Genomic DNA, 27,625 nt, shown 5'->3' on the forward strand with positions numbered 1-27,625 from the left:
CTGGGGACACCCAAGGGGCCGACGTGCCCGCCCCGCCCCTCGTTACCTTGGCGCTGCGCACAGTTTCCTTGTCCCCGGCGAGCTGCAGCCAGATCCTGTCCGTGGCCGGGGCCAAGCCAGGGGGGTGCCCCGTGGGGCACCAGCCTCCCGGCGCCCCCAGCACAGCGAGCCGCACCCCGAACAGGCTCTGAATGCGGCCTCGACTCCTCTCCAGGAAGCGGCTCTTCTCCGCCGGAGCCGTGAACTCGTCCAGCACCGGCCCGGAGACGTCCGCCGGCCCGGGCGCCGCCATCAGAGCCGGCCGGGGAGCCCTACGCTATTGCCTCCCATAGTTCCGGACCCGAGGGACAACAACACCAGCAGCGGGGAAACCCCTGCTTCCGTCATCACTGTGGGACGGGGACGTGACGTCATCAGTCTGGGACGCAAGCTCCGCGCGGGGTCCTTGACTCCGCCCAATCACTCAACCGCCCTCCCCATTGTTACGCAAGGCTGGGCAACCCCTGCCCCTCCGCGAAAAAAGACGCGTGGCGGCCATCTTTATTATGGGCAAGGCGTCTATGGTAGTATTCAAATACTCGCCACCTTTACTAAGGGCAAAACGAGCTCCCTGCCCTGTACTAATAAATAAGGTGAGCAGACCATATTTCCCAAAGGCAAAATGGGACACCACATGGGGATCGCCCCTTCCCCCACCCGTGTGGAGCTGGCCTAAGCTGCCTGGAGTCACTGCTCACCTGAGCTTCGCCATGCGTTGGCGCTTGCATCTTCCTCCCCCCAAACCATTCCTCTGTGCCCCACTTCTTTGGCAAAAACTCCACTACAGCTGCTTTGCAGTAAATGGTCCGATGCTGGCTCAGGCAGCTGAGCTCCATGGTAGGATGGTGAGAGGGGCATGGAAACTGCCTTAGGGAGGAGAATGATTAACAGCATTGTGTTTGTGTAGGGGAGCCTTTTATGGAAAAGTAACCAGTGTCTTCAGCTCGCCTAATTTATTCTGAGTCTCACCATATTTGGTGGGTTTCCCCCTCACCCCTTTAAAGTTCTAGTTCCTGGAGTCGTGTTATTGCATCAGAATCTCAGCTTTCATTAAAGAAGAAAAGTAAGTTAAATTTCTATCCCTTGTGGTTACAGATAAATGCTTGGAAATGTCAATCATAAGGGCTCAATAACCAGAAGACCAAGAGAACCAAAACATTATTTACTTTAAAAACCTTGTGATTTTTAAACCAATTCTCATGGTTTTTTGGGGCCTGACTCATGATTTTTTTGAAGCTGGTGTGTGAGGTAATATATATTTTATTGGACCAACTTCTGTTGGTGAGAGAGAGAGAAGCATTTTCATCAGAAGAGTTTTCATCATCTGTTTTCATCATCTGTGTAAGCTCGAAAGCTTATCTCACTCACCAACAGAAATTGGTCCAATAAAAGATATTACAACACTCATTTGGTCTTTTTAATATTGTGGAACCTACATGGCTACAACAATACTGTATGCAATCATGATTTTTTTAAGATTGAGAGGCTGGCAATACTGAATAACTATTGTGCAAACAAACTAATATTTCAAGTTGCTACTCTCTCTTTCTCAAGAGATGGTGGAGACAGAAAATCTTCCAAACTCATCTTGGATTGTTTGAATCGTCCTCATGCTCTCCCCTTCACTTGTCTAACAGCTCCATCTTATGCTTATCACCCTCCTGGCTGACCAGAATTGAATGTAATCCATCACTGTGGTTCATGTGTTAGTCAGAAGCTTGCTACAGCAAGTAGGAAGCACCACGGTGTGTTAACTGCAGTATACCCATACCAAGAGAGAAAGACCATTCAGAGTTTTATAACTGCTAGACCAAAATTTAAATATTTTGTTGCTTCAATCTATTTAGAATCTATGGGGAAAGTATTCAGGCAAAAATATTCAAACTCTGGTTACTAAAGGCACCCATTTTTAAGCACTAAGTTGAGTCAATGGGGGTTTGCAATGCTCAGCACCTCTAAAAACCAGTCAGTTTATTTAAGTGGCTAAATCTGGATTTAGGAGTCTAGATTTTGTTATCCAAATTTGAAATTGTTGGTCTTTATCCATATAAGAACTATATAATGATTCTTGCTTGTGGCTTGGCAAAAAGAAAAGTGTGAAACCAGGAGGAGAAAGAACTTTTTTGTCAGACTTTGAGCAGATAAATGTGGTAACTCCTAGCACAAATAGACCCTGATAAAGATAAAATTCTAGTCTCCTGAACGTAGACTGTTGCCAAGGGGACTCTCCTTTCCTTTAGTTTGCATAATTGCAGTTTGCTTTCTCATTGTGAAACTACTTTTTGTAACAAATTTAAGACTATAACCTAATACTTCTCTGGCTAATATCCTAAGATGATTGGTGCCATCTGCTGTTCAAATGCAGTTAGTGCAAACTGGTATTCACAAATGGACTGGAAAGTTGGAAGCATTATTATTAGGGCTCTACAAATTCACAATTTCACAGTTATACAATTTAAAAAAAAGTCAGTTTCATGGTTTCAGATGTCTACATTTGAAATGGCACAGTGTTGTAAGCATGAGGATCCCAACGCAAAAGGGGTCGTGGGGATGGGTTGCAAGACTATTGTAGGGGGGTCGTGGGATAGCCACTCTTACTTCTGCGCTGCTGCTGCCAGGAGCACTGCCGTGAGAGCTGGACAGCGAGAGAGCAGTGACTGCTGGCTGGGTGCCCAGCTCTAAAGCCAATGCCAGCAGCAGTGCAGAAGTGAAGTGAGGGTCGCAAGGTATGGGGGTGGGTGGGTTACCATATGTCCGGGTTTTCATGCAGCCTCCCGCCCGGGCTGGGGGCTGATAGCTAGAGCCTCGGTTCTTCTGTGGGGTTGGGGGTGACATCTTGAGCTGCAGCCTCTCTGCACTAGGTAGTGGTGAAAACTCGAGCCGCAGCCTCCTCCCAGGGTCAGGGGCTGGCAGGTGGGGCTGCAGCCTCTCTGTGCAGGGGAGGGCAGGATAACCGTTGGAGCTGCAGCCTTTCCATGTGTGTGTGTGGAGGGGGGGTGACAGCTAGAGCCGCAGCCTCCCACCTGGGTCAGGGGCTATCCCAGCCAGCAGCTGCAGAGCTTCCTTCATGGAAGTGTGTCTGACCTGGCTCCAGGGGCAGCCCTTGCAGTAGAAAAGGAAGTCCTCTCCCTCTCCAATCCAGACCAGGACTAGCAGCTGGAGTGTGGCCCAGGGTAGGAGCCCCTAGCTGGGCTGCTTCCAGTCCTGCCCCTACAATAGCCAGATTTCACAGGGGAGATCATATTTCATGGTCCGTAATGCGTTTTTCACAGCCATGAATTTGGTAGGGACCTAATTATATGAATTCACAAACAGTGTGAAATAGAGAATATCATTACAAATCCAAAAGCAAATGTTTTGGGATCCAACTGTGTAGTCGGCTACACATTTTGTAGATGACTCAGTACAACTAAAGGCTTATGGGTTTCATAAAGTGGCCCCTGCTTGAGACTGTATATTAATTTATTTCCTTGTGGTATGTTTTGTCATTTTGTGTTTCTCAGTGCTTTGCATTGATAAACCTTTGTCTAAGGGTAGAGTGGATAAAGTATTTATTATATGTTAAGATAATCAATATTATTATGTTAAAAGTGGCTTGCAGCATACAATGGTCTGAGCCTTCTTACTGAAGCCAATGCAAGCATGTAATAAAGTTCTCAGGGAACATGGTCCTGCTCATTAAAAATTAAGTAACACATGAGATTATAATGCTAAGGACAAGCAGAACTTGTGTTTGTTTGTTTTACTTTTTAGTTTAAAATAGTATATGAAATAAGAGGTGGAAAAGACTGGCATTGTATGGAATCTTAGGCTGTGATCCTGTGAACAGTTATGCATATGCTTAACTTTATACAGATGTGTAGGGGTATGTTTACACTGCAAAGAAAAATCTGTGGCATTGATTATCAGAATCCGGATCAATTAACTCTGCCTTGCAGGGCTTGGACTGCAGGGCTAAAGAGAACAATGTAGACATTTGGGTCTGGGTTGGAGCCTTGGCTCTGAAACCTGGCAAGCAGGGAAGGTCTCTAAGCCCAGGCTCCAGCCCACGCTACATTGCTTTTTTAGCCCCACAGCCTGAGCCCAAGTCAATTGACCCAGGCTCTGAAACTCGATGCTGTAGGTTATGTCTACACTGCAAAGAAAACCTAAGTGTCTGAAGGAGCAGTTTTAGGGGCCATCCCAAATTGAAATGAAAGCTAGATTTGTCAAAAGGTCTGCTGAGGTTTGCAAACATGCATCAAGTGTGAAGTAAATCTGGATTGATTTATGGTTTTAGATGGAACCTAAAGGAACTTTTTTCACATGACTGACTCAAAGCTAGACAAAACCTGTAAATTACAGCAGAGATTTATTTTGTGTTCACTTGAAATTACAGCTCCCAAGTGTTCTCCTTGTAATTTGGAGAAGTCTGAACTGGGATCTGAACTTCCTATCTCAGGCCCATTTGTAAGGATATTAGAACTGTACTTGAATCAGATTCAGAATCTGAGCAAGTTCTTGTGTCACTTTATCATGTATTTTATTAACAATGAACATTTTTTGAGGCAGTAAGGAATAAAGCACAAAGAATATCACGGTAAACTCTCACCATTGAGGGGGCTGTTAGCAAGAGGGGAACTTGCCTGTCTCTATAGCTGCATCCCAGAGGTTTGAGGGAGAAAGCCCTCTCTTGATTATTATTATTATTATTTTATTAACTACCAACAGTTAATAGAGGAGACCAACCCTATCCTTCTCCTGGATTTCCACATGGAGTACAAGAAGGAGCTCATACAGCTAAGGCATTTTAGGAATTATACAAAAGCAGGAATATATGTGAGATAAATGCCAAATTATCCATTATTTATATTAGAGTTAAGAAAATACCACAAAACATTTTCAATATATATTTGCTCAAATTAAAAAAATTAACTAGCTTAACCATACTACACGTCTGTTTGCTTTCCATGAACATTCCAGCAACTGAGTTTTGTTGCACAAATCAATCTGATCATGGAAAATGAACTTTAGGCTCTGATCCTGAAATATTTACACTTCAGAGATATACTTCATTTAGGATGGGTTGCTTCCTGACTCCCAAAATCTCTTTTTAGAGCCCTGACAGAAAAGCAGTTCAATGAGCCAGTCAAGATTTGATGATATCTGTAACAAATATTGCCTTGATCCTGCATATGCTTAAACATGAGCAGATAACTTTATGCATGTGAATAGTTTCACTGACTCCAATATGACTACTCACATGCATAAAGTTAAACACGTGTAAGTGTTTGTAGGATCAGTGCCTAAAATACAAATGTGTACACAATTATTCTGTGTGACTGTGATGAGAGGAAACCAAGATTAAATCTGTACCCATCCAATAAATATTACAATTGCCTAATTCTTCTGGGAATTGCCTAATTTTTCTGTGTGGCCAAGAAACTAAAAGATTAAAACTTCTAACAATCTCCAGTCCTGATTAACTGCTACCTAAAATATACAAACCTCCAATGGCTCTGTCAAGCCCTCCTTGGGAAGTTCTGAGGGCTTGTATTCATTGACAATCTCCTGATAATAGAAGTAACAAAAGCTAAAAGCAAAAGTAGTTTAAAAAGAAAAAAAAAAAAAAAGACTGAGGTGGATTCACAGAGCTGCATGAAGAAGCCTGCATTGTTCCAGTTTCCAATCATGTCCTCACTGAGCTAACTGCAGACCTGTATGCACATGTGGAGCTTGTTGGTCTGCAAGCAAGGAGATGTTGCCTTCATGTAGCTTATTGCTAGAGCTAGACTGTGACCCTAGTGTATACTCCGCTCTAGACAGTGATGTTACTTCTTGGATTCCAAGAGCACAAGTTTATATACATAATTCAACATGAATTGTAGATTTAGTAATTAGAACAGTTCTTTTGACTAAGATGAGTTTGTCCGTTCCATTACAAAATAAGTTGATTTGTTACCTCTTTTTCCCCCCCCAAGAAACTGAAAATAAACCACTTGCAAATCACTGAATTTTTAAAAAGTGGGGAAAAGAAGCATGTTTTCTAATTACAGACTCAGCGATTGCTGAAGCTTGGTGTTAGCTTTTTTAATTAATGGAGTCTGCATCTGTTTTTGAGGCATTTTGAGTGTGTTTGCTGGAGTTCCTTAATTAGTTACAAAAAGCTGCAGGTGTACTGGCAAAGACTATTAGTGAGGCTGGGAACTGTTCCAGAAGAGAGCTTTTTAATGTAAATATTTAGCTGTATGATTATGAGTCATTTTAAAGTTCTCAACAGTATTTGGTTTATGCGCAGTGGTGTTTTAAAAGATTCTGGCTTCATTTGAATGGTTGACAAATAAATGATAACGAAGGAATATAATCTTCATTACAAGAGCATTAAACACTATTAAATTATTTGCAAGAATGACAAGTGATGGTCTTGGGCTGTCACCACAATACAGATGTCTTGCCTGTTAGAAGTAGCTGCCCCAAATTTAGCTGAACTGTTGCACACAAATGCTATGAGCTTAATTACTACACTTCAAATGAGTTTAAAAGGACTGCACTTTGTTGCAGTTTTAGAAACTGTCAGTGAAGGAAATATTCTTGCCAAAGTTGTAATGTGGGAAGTTCAAGACTCTTAAATATTATTGTGCTATAGTTTATTCAAATCTAGTCTTAGAATCATATACACTGTTGTTTTTCCATTTTCACAACTCAAACAGGTTTTGTTTTTTTTAAATGGGCTGAGGTCACGAATTAATTCCTGTTTGGAAAGCTTGAGCTGCAGTTATTGAAACAGATACTTGGGTGCATCATGACTATTTAGTGGTGTACTGTTGATTGAATCTGACCTTAGATCTGCAGTATCCTGCCCTGGGGGGATCAATTCAGTTTGGGCGAACTGGTGTAGGGAGCGTGCATGGAGGAAGGGGGCTTGGTCCCAGAAGCTTATATGTTGCACTGATTCGCTGGCTGTGATTTTGACACTTTGGGGCCATGAGAAGCCGAACATACAGCAACTAGAAGGTCACAGGCATGAAAAGATGAGCTTGACACTGCTTTTTATCCACATATCCTTGATCAGTAGTGTGTGCAGTTCAGCTGGACCACATCATCATGTGGAAATACTGTATTGACACAACTTATATAATTCTTATGAATTAAATATAGTGTCCAAGAGGCCACTGAATACATAAAGCACCTTCATGATGTTCTGTCCTAAGCCAAATCTGGTGTGTTATGGAATAGGATCCTTATGAGGGACAGGTGCCTTTGATGCCATACAGCCATCATGTTTTAGATCTTCCGGGTGGAGGCCTGTTGTACTAATTTAGATGGAATATATGGGCTAAAGGTGTTAACATAACCCAGTCATAGTTTAACATTCGACAGTGTTAAACAAGATCCGAGGTTTGATATACAGATACTTTAGCCTCCTTAGTACTATAGCAAATACACTATTACTTTTTTTAACCTTATATTAAAGATATAGAAAAGAAGGAAAATCAGTTAAAGCATTTGAAATGTGAAGTATTAAATAAGGCTTACATTTTAACAACCCGCCTAGAGCTTTTAGATGGAAAACCCTGCTGTTCAACAGTGTCTTAGGTGGTATGAAAAATGGTAATAACTTCTTTTGTGGAAAAGTAAAATCAGTAGAGATGGACTGGAGCTATTGTTGCTTATGTTAAAGTCCGATCCCATTTCCAAGAAGCAAAACAAGACAAACACACACACACCAAACAATTGCAAATATAGAAAAAATGCAGCTTTCTATCCCCAGTGTTGACTCTCATTTGCAATCTCACTACTGAAAGACACAGGCCCTGCACACAGCTTTATCAGCCACTCTGAGACTGGAAACTAGTACCAGCATCGGGCTTTTAGCTGCCTCTTTCTGGTCACAGGCTTACAGAAATAAACAGTTGGCTGACTAAACCAGACTCTTATTAGACAGAAAGAAAAAGGAGAGGGATAGGAAAAAGAAATAAGGTGGGGGAAGGAATAGGACAGATGGCGATAGAAAGGGACAAAGTCTCACATGTCAGGTGGTATGCAGGACTCAGCTAGAGGTGGCGGTGTCATCCGCATCTCTCTCTCTGGTCCAGTTTGGTCAAGACATCTCTCAGGATAAGGAGACAGTGTAGGTAGCAGCCATGATAGTGAAGTTCACTCCAGTAGCAATTTTTTCTCCCAAAGTCTCTTTCTTTAAGGACCTCAAAAGGGAGTGATGGGCAGAATAGCCCATCTCCTCATTATTCATCCACCAGTTAGGCCTACTATCTGGCATACCAGTTTTGGTTTATTGATTTTTTATTCTCACGCTGCTCTTGTTTACTAAGCATGATCATAATACAGTTCTTGAATTATATCAGGAGGCCTTTTCATTTGGACTAATTCAGTTTATCTGTCTCCCTTTTGTACCTTTTTCCCACAACCTTTATTATTAAAAGTTATTGTGACCTTTTATAAACTTTCACTCAGTTTTTACAGTTGAGCTCATAATTAGGGTAAATTTGTAGGCCCAATTATCATAGCAGGTCTTATGCAACCTGCTTTCATTGGGTCAAAGTCAAAGATGATTTTTGCAGGGAAGATGATAGGCATTCGGAGCAGATGACCATACCACCTAAAGAGCACTGGGCAACCTTTTGAGAGAGTGGGATCTCTTTAGTTAGAAAATGGATCTCTTCATTTGACTTGAATTCATACCATTTGATGGTTTTGATTAGTTAGAGATGCTTCATCTAATAAATGGTGACCAATTTTTTTTCAGTCTTGACAGTGAGGGGCCATGTTTCAGTCCCGTAGGTCAGAATATCGACAAAACATTTATGTATCCTCAGTTTTGTCTCTCAACTTATCAGGGTGTTTGGTTTGTGAAAGACATTCTTAATGATGCTCCATGACTGACAACAATTTTACAGTACAGGCTTCAAGTTCTTTCTCGATGCTGCGAATGCTATCAACTACAGAGCCAAGATAGGAGAAAACACCCACAATCTCTATTGGATGATTGCCCACTAAGATGCTAGAACCCACAGTGTGTTCAAAATCACTGACTGGAAGAATTTTGGTTTTACCCCAATTAATTTTCAGGCCAATATTTGCCACTTAATTTTCCAGGACTTTAAATGCTGCAAATTGCTTATCCATTGTTCAGCAACTAGTTCTGTGTCATCAGCAAAATCGACATTGGTGAGGTTCTTATCACCAAGGTATATGCTCATTTGCTTAGACTATGTTTGCACTTTGGGTGCTTCAGTGGCAGTGATGGGAGGGGTTTTTCCATCGATGTAGTTAATCCATTTCCCTGAACAGCAGTAGCTAGGTTGATGGAAGAATTCCTCTGTTGATTTAGACACACCTACAGCAGGGTGTGGTCAGCTTAAGTATGGCATTCAGGGGTGCGAATTTTTCATACTCTGAGTGTTGTAGCTATGTTAGCCTAACTTTAAGTGTAGACCAGACATTAGTATGTAGTCCATGACAGCACTGAAGAGTTCTGGGGCAGCAACACATCCTTGTGAAATGCCTGATCTAATTTAGAAGAAGGTGGTTCTTTTCCTGTTTAAAAGAACTCAGTTTGAGGAGTCATCATGTAGGAGATGGAAAACTGTACAGAGCTTGCAAGGGAGTCATGCGAGTTTCACGATCAGCCAAAGCGATTCTCTGTCAACTGAGTCAAACATGGCCTTGGTATTCAGGGGCAGGCACAAGGAGTGGCAAGCAGTGGCACAGCCTCCCCAATAATTGTCAGGGGCACAGAACTCCTCCGGGCCACATTGGCAGTGGACAGGAAAGCGAGCTCCTGCCAGACAGTAGGGGGAGGGAAGAGCGAGCTCTGGCAGGGATGTAGGGGGGGTGTTGAGGGAACAATGAGCTCCTGCCAGGGCCTGGACAGAACAGAACATGACCCCCCAAAAAAGGGGTCAAAGTTAAATTTCTGAGTATGCCCCTGTTGATATAAAAAATGCAATGTGAACATGGCACTTGAATTTTTGTGTATTCTTAATAAACTGGCATGCTGTGAAGATTTGCTCTGTCATGTAAATGACTGGAAATGAAGCCAGTTTGTTGTGGTCTCCTCTCGCTCCTTAAAATATCAGCGGCTCAGATCAGCAAGAAAGAAAGCAAAAACTTCCCCTGGGATGGATAGAAGAGGAATGCTGCAATAGTTCCAACAGTCTTGCTTGCCTTTGGTTTCCAAAGCAGTAAAATAATGGCTTCTTTCCATTTAGACAGAACCAACTCTGTTCTCCAGATGATATCGAACAGTGTCTGCAGCCACAAAAATATAGCTAATCAAGCAAATTTTAACATTTCTTCAGGAATTCCACAGATTCATTCTGCCTTATTTCCCTTAAGCATCTTTACATCTCTGTGGATTTTGTTAGTAAATTCACCAGGATCATATTGTGTAGAATAGGTGAACTTGGCAGTGGCCCTTAATGCCAGGGTCCAAAGAAACTGTGGGTGTTTTTTGCAACCGGACTCCATTTCTGTACTGGTTAGCTGGTCAGAACAGGAATAGAACACACCGAGTGAATGATTTCTCATTTGTGAGATCATTCAAGTGTTTATACAAGGGGTTTCTGGTAGAAGCTTCCTCAAGGGGTTTCTGGTAGAAGCTTCCATAAAAGCTTTGTGGTCAATGTGTATAGCTTTATAATGAGTGCCATTTAGTTTATGGTACATGACCATATCACCTCTCAAACGAGTCATGCTGTTCAGTGATAGTTAGGATATAATAAAGATACAGTGCTTCTTAGTTCTTTGTTTGAGACTAATGACAGTCATAGCAGTATTGGTTATTCGGGATCTAAAGTATCTCCAGGAGGATTCAGCATCAGTATACTCTGGCAAGGTCTCTGTTAGAGATTTCAACTGTGTACCAGTTTCAGATGCTATTGGTTTGTAGCATAGATAGTTCAAATTTTGTTAACCCCATTGTTACTTTGGCTGTGTTTTTTAATTTAAGAGGGAAATTTGCAGAGACTAATTTGTGTTCAGAGTTACAGAGTTTGGTGAACCAATATGTTTTGCAGTTGCTGATGGATGACAGAAGATTATATCTACTTTGTTCAGCCATCATTACTCTACCAAGTAAATTGGGGAATTCATTTCCTGTGAAACCACATATTCGTAATGACAAGTTCATGAGTAACACACAATTGTAAAAGGTATTTGCCGTTGCCATTTAAAATATCTAGGTTAACAGGTCCAATAATAAAAACAACAAGAGTTCTGTAGCACTTTAAAGACTAACAAATTTAATTTCAGCAGGCATAAGCTTTCGTGAGCTTCAGCGCACTTCCTCAGATGCAGTTGGTAGAAATGATACAGCAAATAGGTAGCATATATAGGAGGGAACATATACATATCCAAGGGCATAGATAACAATGGGGTAGGTGGATAAAAGCCGGGTACTTGAGGCCTAATGACAACCATTGAGTAGAAGGTGAGAATGGGTGATCAGAGAAAATTACTTCTTGTAATGAGATAGCCATTCCAAATCCCTGTTTAGACTCAGTTTGAATGTGTCAAGTTTGCAGATAATTTCTAACTCAGCAGTTTCTCTTTGAAGTCTGTTTTTGAAGTTTTATTGGAGAAATACAGCAACTTTCAGGTCAGTGACAGAGTGCCCTGGGAGACTGAAGTGTTCTCCGACTGGTTTATGGATGTTGTTATTTTTTATGTCTGATTTGTGTCCATTTATCCTTTTGCGTAGCGATAGTCCAGTTTGGCCAATGTACATGGCAGAGGGGCATTGCTGGCACCTGATGGCATATATAACATTAGTGGATGTGCAGGTGAATGAGCCCCTTATGGTGTGATTGATGTGGTTAGGATCAGTGATGCTGTCACTAGAGTCGATGTGTGGGCAGAGCTGGCAACGGGGTTTGTTGCAGGGATAGGTTCCTGGATTGGACATTTTGTAGGGTGTATGGTTGCTGGTGAGTATTTGCTTCAGGTTGGGGGGCTGTCTGTAAGCCAGGATGGGTCTGCCGCCCAGGATATGCCCAATGGCTATCTCATTACAGGAAGTAATTTGCTCTGATTACCTGTTCTCACCTCCTACTCAATGGTTGTCATTAGTCCTCAAGTACCCGGCTTTTATCCACCTATCCCATTATTATCTATGCCCTTGGATATGTATATGTTGCCTCCTATATATGTTATCTATTTGCTGTATCATTTCTACCAACTGCATCTGAGGAAGTGAGCTGAAGCTCACAAAAGCTTATGCCTGCTGAAATTAAATTTGTTAGTCTTTAAAGTTCTACAGAATTCTCATTGTTTTTGCTGTATACAGACTAACACGGCTACCCCTCTGAAGGTCCAATAATGATCGATTGTAGCATTAAAATTGCTGAGGAGAGTGACTATGAGATTCGAGATAGTTGAAAGAAGAGAGCTGAGCTAATTGTAGAACTCTGTCCTGTCTTCATCTGAAGCTTCACTGCTTGGAGCATAGCAAAGAATAATTATCCATCTTCCATGCTTATGCTGGAACTGGTATTATTTAGGTAGGCAACTGGAAATTTATTCAAATGATATATCGATATGCAGATATAAAGGGTTGGTCTACACTGGTGGTGGCGGTCAACGGGAGATACACAAGCTACATAACGTAGCTTGTGTGTTTCCCATCAACGTACTTACGTTGACATACGGTGGTGTCTTCACGGTGCTGTGTTGATGGGAGATGCTCTCATGTCTATTCAGCCTTACTCCTTTCAGAGAAGTGGACTAATAGTGTCAACTGGAGAGACCACTCCCATCGATTGAGCAGGTCTATACAATCCACTCAATCAACAGTGCTCCATCGATCGCTGCGGAGCCTGTAGTGTAGACATACCCCAAAAAGTTTAAAGAGGAGTCCCACTTCTTCCTTTTCTGAGATCCCGTGCACTCAACCGCATAAGATGGCAGTTTCCTATTCTTTCCTCACAGCTATCTTTAAGGTGGGTTAAAAGATGGAAATTCTAATTCTATAGAAAACAACTCCTGATTCCAAAAAGTCTCTGACTAGATTATACACAATAGAAGTTTGACAAGACCTTGATCAAATGCAAGATTGACAAGCCTAGAATCAAGGGAAAGATTCTGTAACTCTGACCTCGGCTGTGATTTTCTGCTGCTTTACACCTTGTGCTGTCATTAACACTTGTACAAAATGAGCACAAAATGAGTGTAAATACTACCAAATCAGAATGGTAGAAGTTTGCCCCCACTTCGCCCAGAAGCAAACTACTGCACAAGATTCAAGGCAGTGGTGATTTAGTCTCACTGAGTATTATTTACTCTTATGAGTAGTCTCACTGGATTGAATTGGGCTGCTGACATGAGTAAATAAATATTGCTCTGCATGAATAGAGGGTTGCAGAATTTGACCTCACATTTTGGGGCCATCTGTGAACATTGTTGTGAATAAGTAGTAAGCGCTCTCTAAAGGGCCAAATAAATAGTTCTGCTGTAATTAAATACAGAAACCTTAGTAAAAACAAAGTGAGACAGAAAAAAGTGAACAAATTAATCATTTCAAGTTTTTAGATAATTTATTATGAAAAGTATAAAAGAAATAATTATGCAATCATGCAAAGTCTTATTCTTGTGAGTAATGTCATTGCGGCCAGTGGGACTGTAGGCATGAATACTGATTACTTTCAGGAAAAGGATTTTGTGGCATTTGGTCCTAAATTTGCATTTTATTTTAGCTTTTAAAAGAGAATGACACCATTTCATTTATATTCTTTAGTTCAGAACCAGGTAGAATTTTTTAAATGAATGAAGATAGTCTTTAGCTGATGAGTATGCTGTATTCTACAGTCCCTTTTGTTCTTTTGAAGAGTTATGTGCATTCTCTTTATTTTAATGACAGACAGTCCCCTGCATTTCACTTTGCACAGTCATTTGCACCTGCACAAACTGAGTACAAAATGCTTCCATTCAGAGTTAGTAGTGATTTACACCCACTTTGCACAGGTGTACATGATAACACATGGACAAAGGCAGTGGAGAATCAGATCCACAGGCTTTCTATCAAACTAGCAGACAGAGGTCCTGCTTAGGAGGAGAGGACTGAAGTCAATAGGCTAGATCTTCATCTGGTATAAATCATCATATTTCCACTGACTTCAGTTGTGCTTTGCTAATGTACACCAGCTGAGGATCTGATCCAAGCTACACTGGTGTAAAAATGCACTTTTACATAAAACCAAAGAGGCATTTACACTGACTACACTGTATATTCTGAGTGCCTTGAAGCAAAAGCCATGCAATTAAATATAAGTTGAGGGCTCTTTCTAGGCAGAGACCTTTGGAAATTGCTCGAACCCTTTAACATTTAGAGAAGCATATTTATAGAACAACAGTGCCTTGCTAGCTATGCTTATTTTCACAAAAGTAAAAACAGAAAAAAAAATCCTAAGGATGCTATGATCCCATTTCAGTCTCTTTCAACAGGAGTACTGGAAAGACAGTCCACATTAAGATGTGTGTATTGGCATGGAAGAATTCCCTAGCCAGATTCAGGAAAGAGATAACTTGAAGGTAATTTGTTTTATACTGTTTTACTAAAGAAATTACATTTCCACTTCCAATTGTTATTTAATCTGCTCTCCCAAACTAATGAATATGAATTCCTGGTGGTTATTTCCAATCTATTAAATAGAAAGATAGAAAATAATGGAGCATCCTAAAACATTAGTACAGTTTGGATCATTATGAATGTACACATTCTGGAACTCAGAAATGATCTCTACAACTACATCTATTTGTTAAAATTTGAACACAGTTAAATCTTATTGAGGAATGACATGAAAATGTGGATAATCAGAAATATTTATCCATCCAGTGCCTACTGTTATAATGGTTTTTAACAAATCAACTTATGCTGTGATTTAAAAGATATAAAGTTTGCCTTTTTGTATTCACAATATTAGACTAGATCCTCAAATTGTTTAAATCAGCATAGCACCTTTGACTTCAGTGGAGCCACACTTATTTAAATTACCTGAGGATCTATCTAAATGATTATCATCAGATAACTGCAACATAGTCAAATGGGCAGAATTTAGCCCATTAAGGCCCAAATCTGCCAAATGATCCACAGGGGTGGACATTTACATCTGTGTAGATCAGCTTGCAGGATCATTGCCTAATATTGTGGAGCAAAATATCAGAAGATAGAATATTTCAAGTTAAGACTAGAAGTCTGATTTTATCCTATGCCATATATTGGGCCTTTTGAAAAACACAGTCATGTGAGTAACTATCAGATATAATCAATAACATTCTTGATATTTTAGATTTTTAACATAACATTAATAGAGGTGATATCCTGTAAAATCTCATAAACCAGGCAGGATTGGTCTGGTCAATATTTGGAAGGGAAACCATGGGCCCTAGAAGAACTAAATATCATTTACTGAGTCATGTATGCCAGCTCTCTAAGGCCCTGGTCCTATACTTGTGTAGACCCTATTGATTTCACCATTGGGACCTAGTCAGTATGAAACCCTAGCATGGTGGGAGGGATACCGTACTGTTAGAGGTGACATCTCAAAGATGACAGGTTCTGAGAACTTGTGTTCATTAAAGATCTCCTAGAATTTTTCACAAGAGTAAGGATGTTCTCCATTAGATATAGTGTCCTGCCAAATTCAGGCTTGCGTTTATTTAATCCATTTATAGGACACCTAACACAGGCTTCTGCATGTTGTACTTGGGTAATTACATTCTGCCTGTCAGCACCTAAATTCCTCTTGGAGCGTCAGTGGGTTATGATATTGTTCTTCACACTTTCTCCTGCTCTAAGATATGTGGTGGTTCTTTGCACCATTAAATGGCTGATACATTCAATGACAGAGGCAGCACCTGCAACTAAACACCTTTGTTGTATGCAGTTTACTCCCTCTGCTTCATGTGGCTGGCCAGTGCATGGGGCTCGGGGAGAGGCTGACCTCTCCCTGCCCTTTTAGGGAGAACTGTGTTCCCCAAAGGAGCAGAAATCGTATAATACTTGTGTTCTCCAAAGTACAGGTGCTGTAATTGGGCCTGGCCTTATGCTGCACAAGCATATGGGGAAGACTCTTTATGTACTCCCTTCCCACTGCATAAGGGCCCATATGAGGTCCAAGCAAAATCTGGCCCTACAGTTGTGAAATCTGGTAAGTGCTTCAGGATCCTTTGGGTTGAAAAGCCAGAGATATGAGACAGTAGTGAAATACACATTTTTAAAAATACCACCAGAACAAATGAAGCTTTAAAGCTTTGTAATAAACAACTACCTAAACAGCGTCTGGCCTGATTTTACTGATGTCCATTTATTGTGTTTTCGTTTTGTTTCAGCTTTCCCGTAAACCTTTTAAAGCTGTAGGTTCTTTTTGCCACATCCCTTTATGACTCCTTTCAGCTGGGGCAGGTCGCAGCAACATTCACATTTTCCCAGAATGTCCTTTCTAATCATTATTCCAACCTCTGTTTCAACAGTGCTAAGTCGCTAAGACAAAGGTTCTGATTCTTCTTTCACTTAGCATGTGTAAATCAGGAGTTAGCTCTAGAGTTGTCAATGGAGCTATATTGGTGTAAAACTGGTATATGTGAGAAGAGAATCAGGCTCTAGCTCTACAATATTTGAGTTTCTCTTTCTTCTGACTTGTATTTCAAACAATAACCCTTCCCCCTTACTTGTCCATCGAGAAACTCTTTACAACAGTAGCTGCAGGAGTGTGCACAGGAATTTAAATTTCAGCACTTTTGGAGAGGCACTTTGTGTGTCTCCCCCAGGAGCCAGAGGAGCTGTCAGCTCCCGCCTGGGCCCCGGAGGAGCATGTGGCCTCTGCACCTGGGCCCTGGGGACCAGAGGAGCTTTGTGCCTCCCCGCTGATTATTGGAGGAGCCTGTGCCCCTGCTTGTGATCCAAGACCTAAACAGTAGTGCTGGGAATTGAACTGTGGTAGTCCAGAATGCAAAGGCAGTAGATGCTGTCTGCTAGTTATTAGTGAATTATATCACTTTGGTAGCCACTCGTAGAAAAATCAATCCTAAAGCATTACCACCATATAAACACTGATTTAAAACTTGATGTATTAAACTTTAAACGAAAAATTACATAATAAATTGTATGGTTTTTTTGTCCAAATACTTCTGCAAAATATAAAGGTTTTACATTAACCCAGCTGTATACATTTCAGGTAATTTCTTCTGCAAGGTACTGTTCCTCATGTATTTTAATTAAGAGGAGGAAAAGAAATGTATCATCTTTGCTGTGTGTCATGCTAATGAACACTAGCTACTTTGAAATACATGTTTATTGGTTTTACATGATAATTTCCTTTCTTAAATCAAAAGATCCTATTTATCGAGGAATATTTCTAAAAACAGTAGGGGGCATCGTTTCACTTTTGTAATTCTTCTGAGACATTATCCTAGTGCATTATGTGTGGAAACTGAATTTTCTTTTTTGTTTATGGCATTAATCCTGAGGTTAAGGTTGGCCTGTGGTGAGCAATAATAAGTTTAACCTTTGACTTCATACAATAAGATGTAATTTATCATTTCTAGACTCTTTTGTAAGTCCCATACCCTCACTTCTGTTTAAGATAAATTGATACAAGTGAGCACTTGATATCAGTGATCCGCACATTCAAAACATAAAGAAAATAAGTAAATTAGATTCTAGTTCTTTATCCTATGAATATATATTAAAAAAGCTCACACATATGTTTAAAGAACACTTGAACTATAAGTCAGTTTTTATACTGTGCAGATCATTCTGTCCTTCAGCTAGATTTCAAGCAGATAAATATAATTCAATATTTCAATATTTGTAAAACTTTTCATTAAAAAAGGATAATCCTAATATCTTCAAGGAAATAGAAGCAAATTATAGAATGGGAAGTAGCCATGCATTTATAATAATATACTTGCAGTGTAACTTATTAATGGAAAAGTATTTGTTTCAAATTAATTTTTAAAGACAGATTTAACAATTTATACAATTTAAAGGCAATACAACAACTGTCTTTAAATAAATGTATTATTGAATCTGCAGTTATTCATTTGTAAAATATCTGTGGATTCTCTTTATATAGTATCTCCTTAGCTTTTTTCTTGCAGCTTGTTAAATATGATTTCTTTAAAAGTTATGAATTTTTATTTTTATTAATTTTTTTCTGCACTTCCCTGTTTGCCTATAATTTCACTGTGTATTTAAAGGACAGATTTGGTTATAAACTATCTGTACTGTGGACTGACCATTGGAAATAGAGCCAAGTAATATCCCTTTCTGATTGGATTTCCCTTAACACAGAATGCCCCATTCAACCTCAGAACCTGGTGTCCCTGCTGAAAGGAATTGTCATCTCATTTTATTGAGATTTCTTGCATCTGGGCTGACTTCCTGGGACACCCTGAAAAACAAGTTGAGCACAGGACTGAAAACACATTATCCTCCTTCCAATAATATGGCCCATTTGCACAAGTAATAATCATGGAAGCACATTTAGGGTCACATGTGGGACTCCCATCTCCTTGACTAATAAGAGTAAAGTACAGCTGAGATATTGTCAACAAATATTCCAAAGAATGACTCTTACAGCCTACTCTAAGCACGCAGTTATCCAACCAGTACTAAAGAGGCCTGCACTTGATGCTGGTGGTGACCTTGTTAGTACTGCCCAATATCTAACCAACCTGTTCTAAGTAAGCAGAATACAATATCCAACATCAGCTGTTGGCTACCAGTATCCTAGTTCCTTTTCAGTCAGGTTTCAGGCTGAAGAATAGTACTGAGACAGCACTTGTTCTGGTGGATGACCTCATCCTGGACATACACAGCATCAAAGTTTCAGCATAACTGCACCTGTATCTCCCCTTCTGTGGTCCACTCCAGGAGTTCCCAGTCACGTCTCTGGTCTCCTGCTGACACCTGTCTGTTGGCAGGGACCCTTGTTCCACTCCCTTCTAACTGGGGATGTTTTAAGGCTGCACTGCTCTTTGCCTTATACTTGATTCATTGGGCCACAGAGAGAGTGAGAATGACTGTATATGTTGACACCCACCAAGGAGGTAGGACATCCAGGGTCCTGTGTCCCTGCTCTTTAATTATTTATACACAGTGGAACAGCTTCAGTAGAAGAGACTGAGGGAGCCCCACACCAGACTTTCCCATAGCTCAGTGGTTGGAACACATACCTGAGAGGTAGGAGATCCCTATTCAAAGCCTTTCTCCTCATGAGGCAGGGAGGGAATTCAACATGACTGTCCATATCCCAGCTGTGTGCTGTAACCACTGGGCTAAAAGGTATAAGATAGTGCAATGGGTAAACCCAACACTGGCCTGGAAGGGGGTTAAAGGGCTGCTTTGGGGCAGAGTGGCTCTGCCCCACCACACCTGCCAGTCATGCCAGAGTGGAGGAGGAGTTAAAAAGAGGGAACTCCACTCAGATGGGGGCAACCCTAGGAAGGGAACAAACTGTTGAGCTTCTCCAGCCCTGGAGAGAGGAGTAACAACCTACAGAGATCCTGCCCTTGCAGAAGGAGGGTGCAGAATTCCTGAATTAAAGAGAGAAAGAACTAAGGCTTGCACTGGAGCCCCAGTGAGCCCTGAAGTGGACATTGATATTCCCAATGCCCCTCTGAAGTAAGAGAGGCCCATATCCTGGAGGGATCTGCTTAAACATTTTTCTTTACCTTTCTTTTATTTAACCCCTTTTGCTGCCTATTGGTTGTTTGGTGGCATCACTGGGGACCAAGAGGAGACAAAACAGTTGAGAGGTCCTTGCTGGAAGGTGAGTACCGGCTTGCTAAAAGGACACCTTTGCAACACCTGCTGGGAGGGTATATGTGGAATAATTGGACTCATGTCTTTACTCCTCATGTAGCCTAAAGGGGGTGCTCTATCATGGACAGATTCGTGACAGGCAGGCAACTCCCACTGCTTTGTTTGGAGTGAGGAAAGTGCCTAACTCATTCTCACAAGAAGTGGATTAGGTATCTGACTTATAGCCACAGAACCTCACCCAACCACTCTTGTCTGAGTTAGACCCAGAATCTCTGTCTGAGTTACTAAAGTCTTCAAATCATGATTTAAGTTACAGAGAATCCACCATTTACTCTAGAAAGTGACCCATGCCCCATGATGCGGAGGAAGGCGAAAGTCAGCCAGGGTCTCTGCCAATCTGACCTGGGGGAAAATTCTTTCCTGACCCCAAATATGGTGATCAGTTAGACCCTGAGCATGTCAGCAAGACCCACCAGCCAAACACCTGGGAAAGAATCCACTGTAGTAACTCAGAGCCCTCTCTATCTAGTGTCCCATCTTCAGCTATTGGGGATATTTGCTACTAGCAGTCATATATGGGCTACATGCCATTGTAGTCAATTTTATCATACCATCCCCTCCATACATTTATCAAACTCAGTCTTGAAACCAGATAGGTTTTTTGTCCCCAATTGATTCTATTGGAAGGCTGTTCCAGAACTTCACTCCTCTGACAGTTAAAAACCTTTGTCTAATTTCAAGCCTAAACTTGTTATAGCCAGTTTATATTTGTTTATGCCAACGTTGGTGCTTAACTTAAATAACTCCTTTCCCTTTATCCTTCTGATATATTTATAGAGAGCAATCACTTCCCCCACAGCCTTCGTTTTGTTAGGCTAAACAAGCCCAGCTCCTTGAGTTTGTTCTCATACGGTAGGTTTTCCATTCCTCTGATCATCCTAGTAGCCCTTCTCTGTACATGTTCCAATTTGAATTCTTAAACATAGGAGACCAGAATTGTACACAGCATTCCAGATGAGGTCTCACCAGTGCCTTGTATAATGTTAATAACACTTCCTATCTCTACTGGAAATTCCTCACCTGATGCATCCGAGGATTGCATTAGTGGCTCATAGTCATCCTATGATCAATCAATACACTCAGGGCTTTCTCTTCCTTTGTCGGTTCCAACTGATATGTTCCCAGTTTATAGCAAAAATTCTTATTGTTACTCTCTACGTGCATGACCTTGCACTTTGCACTATTAAATTTTATCCCATTTCTATTACTTCAGTTTTCAAGGTCATCCAGATCTTGTATGATGTTCCTGTCCTACTCCATACTGGCAATACCTCCCAACTTTGTGTCATGCCAATTTTATTAGCACACTCCTACTTTTTGTGCCAAGGTCAGTAATGAAAATGTTAAATAAGATTGGTCCGAAGATGGATCCCTGAGGAACACTAGTAACTTCCCTCCTGCCTGATAGTTCACCTTTCAGTATGACTCCATTGTATTTTCCCCTTTAACCAGTTCCTTACCCATCTTTCAGTTCTTGTATTAATCTCCATCTTCTCCTATTTAATTCATAATTTTCCATGTGAAGTTGTATCGAATGCCTTATTGAAATCGAGGTAGGTTAGATCTACTGTCTAAAAAAATTAGTTATCTTCTAAGAAAGAGATCGGGTTGATTTGTCATGTAAAACAATGTTATAATTTTATCCCAATTTCTGTTTACTTCTATGTGCTTAACTACTTTCTCTGTCAAAATTTGTTCCAAGACCCTGCATGCAACTGAGGTCAAACTAGCTGCCCTAAAGTTTCCTGAATCATTTTTTTCCCTTTTTTAAAAATAGGTACTATATTAGCAATTCTTCTGTCATAGGGTACGACCCCTGCATTTATGGATTTATTAGAAATTCTTGCTATTTGGCTTGCAATTTCATGTACTAGTTCCTTTAATATTCTTGAATGGAGATTATCTGGGTCCCCTGATTTGTTCCCATTAAACTGTTTGAATTTGACCTCCACCTCAAATGTGGTAATTTGTACTTCCATATACTCTTTTCCATTAACCACCCTGTCACTACCCCTAAGCTCCTTATTACCCTTATTAAAAGGTCAGCAAAGTATTCATTTAGGTTTCGGGCAGGCCTAGATTATCTTTAATCTCCACTCTATCCTCAGTTTTTAGTAGTCCCACTTCTTCTTTCCTTGTTTTCTTTTTATTTATACAGCTAAAGAACCTCCAGGAGAGAGATTCCTGGTTGTAGATTTCTAGCAGAGATAGCCATCTCCCTGCAGCCTGGATTTAGGTGCCTATCTCTGTGAGGGGTCAGCGTTTAGGACTAACCTTTCTCATTGGCATCTCCTACTGGTTAGTTTAGGTAGCTATCTGCCTATCATGCTCGTTTTTGTGGTTTGCAGTCTTAGGCACCTATCTCTCCCCACTGTCTAGGAGCATAGGCACCTAATTCAGGCTTTGTGGATCACCCTGTTGTTCCTATGATTTTCTATGTTATTAAAAGATAGGTGTTGCAATGCTGAGCACTGCAACTCCTAAGTTCCTTTGTGGATCTGATCCTCAGCCCATTCACAGGCTTTCAGCATGCAAACTTAAACAGGAAGTGTGTATGTAATTCTGTGCACTTTAAGGCTATGTCTACCCTGCAAACTAGGGATGTGAATTCCCTGCTCATGTACATGTACTTGTGCTAGCTCAGTAAATAGAGGTGCAACCATGCTAGCATGGTTAGGAGCAGTGGAAGCACAGCTGAGCCATGCCAAGTATAAAGCCACCTGAAACTGGTGGGTATTTACCTGGCATGGCTCAGCTGTGCCTCTAGTGCAGCTACCCATGCTAGTATGGCTACACTACTGCTTATACTCCTGCTAATGTGATGAGAGCTAGTGCAACTTTGTGTACACAAGCAGGGGAATGACACCCCTCGCTCATAGCGTCGACATGAAGATTGATGGATGGGGGTGAAGCAAGTGGTTGTTACAGATGGAGGTGCCCAATCTTTGTTGCACTAAAGGCTACTTTCACAACTTGCTGGTAGTCTCAGCCCCACAATTTATTTCCTTGTAATATTATTTGGGAACAACTAACTAAATGCTTATATCTACAATGTTGGCTTGCATTTGGCTCTTCCTTGGTAGAATAGAAGTTGCATGGTGGCCGAGTCTGTCCACAACAAAAAACCTGTGGTTGATCAGCTTTGTCCTTGCTGGAGGGTTACAGGCAAAGGGAAGATATGGGCATAATATTAGGATTCCAAGGGCACTAGTTGGCCCTCATGCCACACATTAAGCAATGCTAGTCCATGGGGTGATTATAAGGGTGCTTGCAAGTGTGATTTTATGCTCCTGCTGAAGTTTACGTACAGCTATAGTTTGGTGTTTTCTTTAGGTTTACAATTTTTTGGTAATGAAGGAAGTATTGAAAGAGCTGAAGATATATTATCATTTAGGCCATTTTCATATTCCACAGATGTGCTCAGCAGATTGTGTTTAAATATGAGTTGAGAAGGAGCAAATTATCCTAGTGATCCTTATGGGGAAAGGAAAGAAGAAAGGAAATGCACTTTTTTGAAATGTCACATATGTTCAAGAAAAACCTTTAATTTTTTTAATAGATCAGACTATTCTATTTGATAACGCAAGAACTGATGAGAAATGAAGAGGCTATGAGATGCATCACACATCCCAGTGCACCTATTATATCCTTTGCTCCTTTTAAATAGAGCAACTGTAGGAGCAGGGCACATAGCTAGGAGTGGGCATCTGACCTATAGGAAGTCAGATACAAGGTATCCTGTCTCCTTGGCAGAAGCAGCAGACATGGGAGTCCCAAGATAAGGGAAGGTCTGATATGTCTCTCTCCTCAGTAGCTAAGACAGACTCCTAAAAGGGGAAGGGTGTTCCCTCTCTCTACTGAGCTGATGGAAGCTGGGTGATTCAGTCAGCTTTGTGAGTTTATTTGCTCTTGTTTTGGAACTCTTGTTTGAAAATAAAGCCAGCCCTGAAGAAACGGTTTTGCATTGAATGGTGTTAGGAACTTCAATCTATTTTCCCTGACTGCTTAGTTTATGCCAAGCATTTGCATTTTAGGGAAATTATTTGCCTTTAAAAATCATGAGTTAGGGTGGAAAAGAGTCAGTTATGATTCAAAGGGAGAAGAGAAGAACTTTGATGGGTAAAGCTGCCTAAAATGTTTGCAGCAGGGAGCTGACCCGTCACACCTATTCATTCTAGGGTTTTGTCTGTGCTGGGAATTTGCCCTTATTATAGGTGAGCTAGTGGTGTAGTTGAACCAGTGCAGTTCCAAGTGTAGATGGGCAAAGCTGCTGTTGCATTGGTAGAAAGTATCCTGGTTTGAAGATGGAATTTATTTGTACAGTATTTCAAACAGGATAAGATGCATTGGTGCAAATGGTTGCTCTGCTTGTCCACACTAGGGTTTGCACTGGAGTAGCTGTCTACCAATGACTATAACTGGAGCAAACATCCTGTGTAGGCAAGGTGTAAGGGCTGAAATAAAAACGTAGAAAACAGTATAGTAAGTGAAAACTATCATGCAAATAAAGCTGAAATAGTGAGAACTATTTTCAGACTGGCCTGTGAAGTTGTTCTCATTTTGGTTTTTTATTTTCCCCTCTAAAAGCCTGAACTGGTTTGGCCAGCAGCCAAGGGAAGAATTGCACGTTGACAGTTCTGCCTTTTTATTATCCTATCAAATACTCTTAACCACCCAATTAAAGCAGCTTCTTTCCCACTAACATGCTCTTTCCCTTGTATCTTCCATCAAGAAATTTCTCTGAGCTTAAATACTTCAATTACTGCTTCAAAAGGACAGTTGAACATTTTTGACTATGCTGAGATCACTTCAGGTAATTTTTCCTGATAGGTTGTTATGACTTAAGAGTTCCACAGATCCTGATACCGTGGCATCTGAATGAAGTTTTTATGTCCGCATCCAGAGTCTGGCAGTGGGTTTCAGTGCATTGTCTTCACCCCCACACTTTCTTTTTTAAGCATAAAAAAAAATTCTGGGTATTTCCAAGATGCACCGCACACTTCATTTTCAGCTGTCAGCATAGCTGACAGCTTATTGTGGGATCATGAATAAATTATTCAGGGGCTCACACCTAAAACAAAACCAGCGTTTGCTTGCTTTTTTTTTTAAAGCTGACATTTTAAGTTTATATTAAACATAATATCACCTTGATACACACCGCATGAAAATGTAGACTACTCAGAATGAATTATTAATGCAAAACTTTTACCCTTTCTCAGGTGTTCTGAAGTTACTGTACAGGCTATTGGGGTGTTTGAGAGAGAATTGGTGGCTTATTATTACATGTATAACAGTCTGCAGTACCAGGAGTAGTCATAGTTCAGCAGCTATTCTCCATAAGGCAAAGTTCTTTATTGTCAGATGTTGCGTAGAGACCTTTGATCATGTTGTGTGGAGCAACGGCAATGCTATCGTATGTGTGTTTATTTATTTTAGGTCCCTAGGTAATCCTAGGATGGCTGCATATCCAAGGTTCTTTGTAGTTTAAAGATAGTCAGTACACGTAGAATCTAATTAGCCACTGAATTCAATATAGTTTTCTTTATGGTGATATTTGAAGTATGTCAAAATTTAATCTTGTCCTAACGATATCTGAGCAACTGTCAATCTCCATGCATCTCCATGAGAGCCTTTGAAACATTCAGGCTACTCATAACTAACCAGAGGAATGAACTATAAATATAAGTTAAACGTTCAATGAACGTGCTGGTAGGTGCCTTAGAAATAGCATTGTTAGATAGGTAGCAATCACTTATAAATAAGGATTGCAAGGTTTTGCCCTTGTTCTTGTGGTTTGGTTATATTGGTTTAGAATTTTAGATAATTGTATCTTTCTAAATAAGTTCTTGAAGAGCATCAAGGCCAATATGTAATATTAGGACTCCCACTGATTAAAGTGGGCTTTTGGATCAGGCTGTAGGCATTTGATTACTTACCATCAAAAGATGTTGCATACTTTTGGGTCTGATCAGGCTCCCACTGAAGCAGAAGTTCTAGAATTCCAAATTACATATCTATATAATAATACGTGCCTAAAAAGACATCAACCATATCTGGAACAGTTTGAAAACTGTGTCTCTGTCCAAATTATTTTAAAAATGTAATACAGTTTAAGGCCAAGATTTAAAATAAAAACAACAAAAACAAAACCAACCTAAAGGTTGTTAAGTCTTTACATAGGTTAAAAATTACAAAAGCACCTAAATAAGTTAGGAGCCCAAGTTTCATTTTCAAAAGTGACTTAGGCACTGAGGAGCATAGATACCGTTGACTTTCAATGAGACTAATGCTAATAACTTTTGAAAATAAATTATTTTTTAAGGGCTTGTCTACATGATGGGGTGATGCACGCTATGTGCATATGCTTTCTTATGTGCACTAATGTGTTGCACATTAATTGATCCATGTAGACCATCATGGTGCACATTAAAGGTTCCTCACAGCTCTTTAAGGTAGTTCTGTTTCAAACACTACTCTGTTAAAGCTCACTAGGTAACCTTTAAGTGAGCATCAGGATCCACATAGACCAGTTAGTGCACTTTAGAAATCACACTCCCATAATGCGCATTGATGCATGGTGTAGACAAGCCCTATGTGTCTTAGGTGCTTATGAAAATCTTACCTTTAGTCCCTTCAGTAAGTGGTCTGATTTTTTTTTAAAGTAGTGCTCTCATCAAGCTGAGTTTGTACTGACAACAAAATGACTGCCATTTCTGCAAAAAAGGAGAGTTCTTAGACATTTAAAGGTGTACTACCTTAAAAATGAAGGTAACACAGCTTCATACAGTACATCACAGATTCAAGTCTGAGTTTATTTTTAAACTTTTTCTCAGCTTGGCTCATCCCTTTTACTTTCCCTAATCTGCAGAAGTGGCTTTAGAGATTCTACGAAGTGGCTAAACAGGAGATTTTATACTGTATCTGCGTGTCTCTAGAACTCCTCTCCCTTTTACAAAATCCCCTCCCTTCTTTTGTCAACAGGGCTGAGCTCTTTACTGGTAATGGAAGTATAAAGTGTTTCCCTAGCCTTCTTTTGTTATTGCATTCCCCTCTGCTTCTCTCCCTTTACCTTCCTCCCTGTTGGGTGATTTTTCTTTTGAGTGTATTTCTCTCTGACTTTGTCACTATCCGCTACATGTTGCTATTTATTTCAGACAAAAAGAATCAGACCTTTAAAAACCCAATAATAAGAATGAATAGAACTGTTGTTTCACTCTGCTTTCTAGAAACTGGGATGCAAAGAATGTGTCTCAAACCCTCAGTGAAAATGAGTTTGATGGTCTAAACTACAAGAGCAACGTATTATTAACAACATGCAGTGTGATTGGTAGTCTGCTCAGCAGAAGCCCAAGGCAGGAATGTGGTGTTGCAGGCTGGGATTGTGGTATGCTGGTAGAGCTCATGACATTGCATATGCAAAGACTGCAAAGAGCTCCTTTTCTTTAACCAATGATATTTAAAGGGCATGAGCTCCTCAGACCAGATCTTTCTTCCTTCCGCAGGAGGGAGGTGTGAAAGTGCAGTCAGATTCCTGTTTCCCGTATATTGAACAACTAAGCTGAACAGAGTGAAGATCTGCTTCGCTCATCTCTAACCCAAAGCATTTGAAGAGTGACCAGTGGAACCTTTGTATCAATCTTCTTTGTGACTGTCATGCTTCTCAATAAACAGCACTGTTTAAAGAGTCCTGGACTTGAGAGATTTTTGTACACAGTTCTCTTCCTGCATGACATTACTGAAGTTTCTTTGATTTGTCTTTTAGCCTCA

At 40.6% G+C, this 27,625-nt stretch overlaps 1 protein-coding gene and 1 long non-coding RNA gene across 4 annotated transcripts in view; one reads left to right on the forward strand and one right to left on the reverse strand.

Annotated features, from left to right (window-relative positions):
* N4BP1 (NEDD4 binding protein 1) overlaps window positions 1-869 on the reverse strand; it is a 32,932-nt gene extending 32,063 nt beyond the window's left edge. Inside the window, exons 1-2 of one of the 2 annotated variants that reach the window (XM_067550600.1) lie at window positions 738-800; window positions 47-389 (exon numbers count right to left, since the gene is read on the reverse strand). In XM_067550600.1, the coding sequence (XP_067406701.1) occupies window positions 47-292 (246 nt within the window). In that variant the 5' untranslated portion in view covers window positions 293-389; window positions 738-800. Of the gene's footprint in view, window positions 1-46; window positions 390-737 lie in introns of both variants that reach the window. The other variant, XM_067550609.1, reaches the window with a different exon arrangement.
* Window positions 294-27,536, forward strand: LOC137154796 (uncharacterized). 2 transcript variants are annotated; one of them, XR_010920296.1, is made up of 3 exons: window positions 294-632; window positions 14,476-14,562; window positions 27,361-27,536. It is a non-coding gene; the product is annotated as an uncharacterized lncRNA (long non-coding RNA). The 2 variants fall into 2 exon arrangements; XR_010920295.1 differs by lacking the exon at window positions 294-632 and adding an exon at window positions 884-1,102.
* Window positions 27,537-27,625: the final 89 nt, after the last annotated feature.

The sequence above is a fragment of the Emydura macquarii genome, unplaced genomic scaffold (assembly GCF_026122565.2).
Source record: "Emydura macquarii macquarii isolate MOO-44397 ecotype Brisbane River unplaced genomic scaffold, CSIRO-AGI_Emac_v2 contig_295, whole genome shotgun sequence".
Classification (NCBI taxonomy): Eukaryota; Metazoa; Chordata; order Testudines; family Chelidae; genus Emydura; species Emydura macquarii.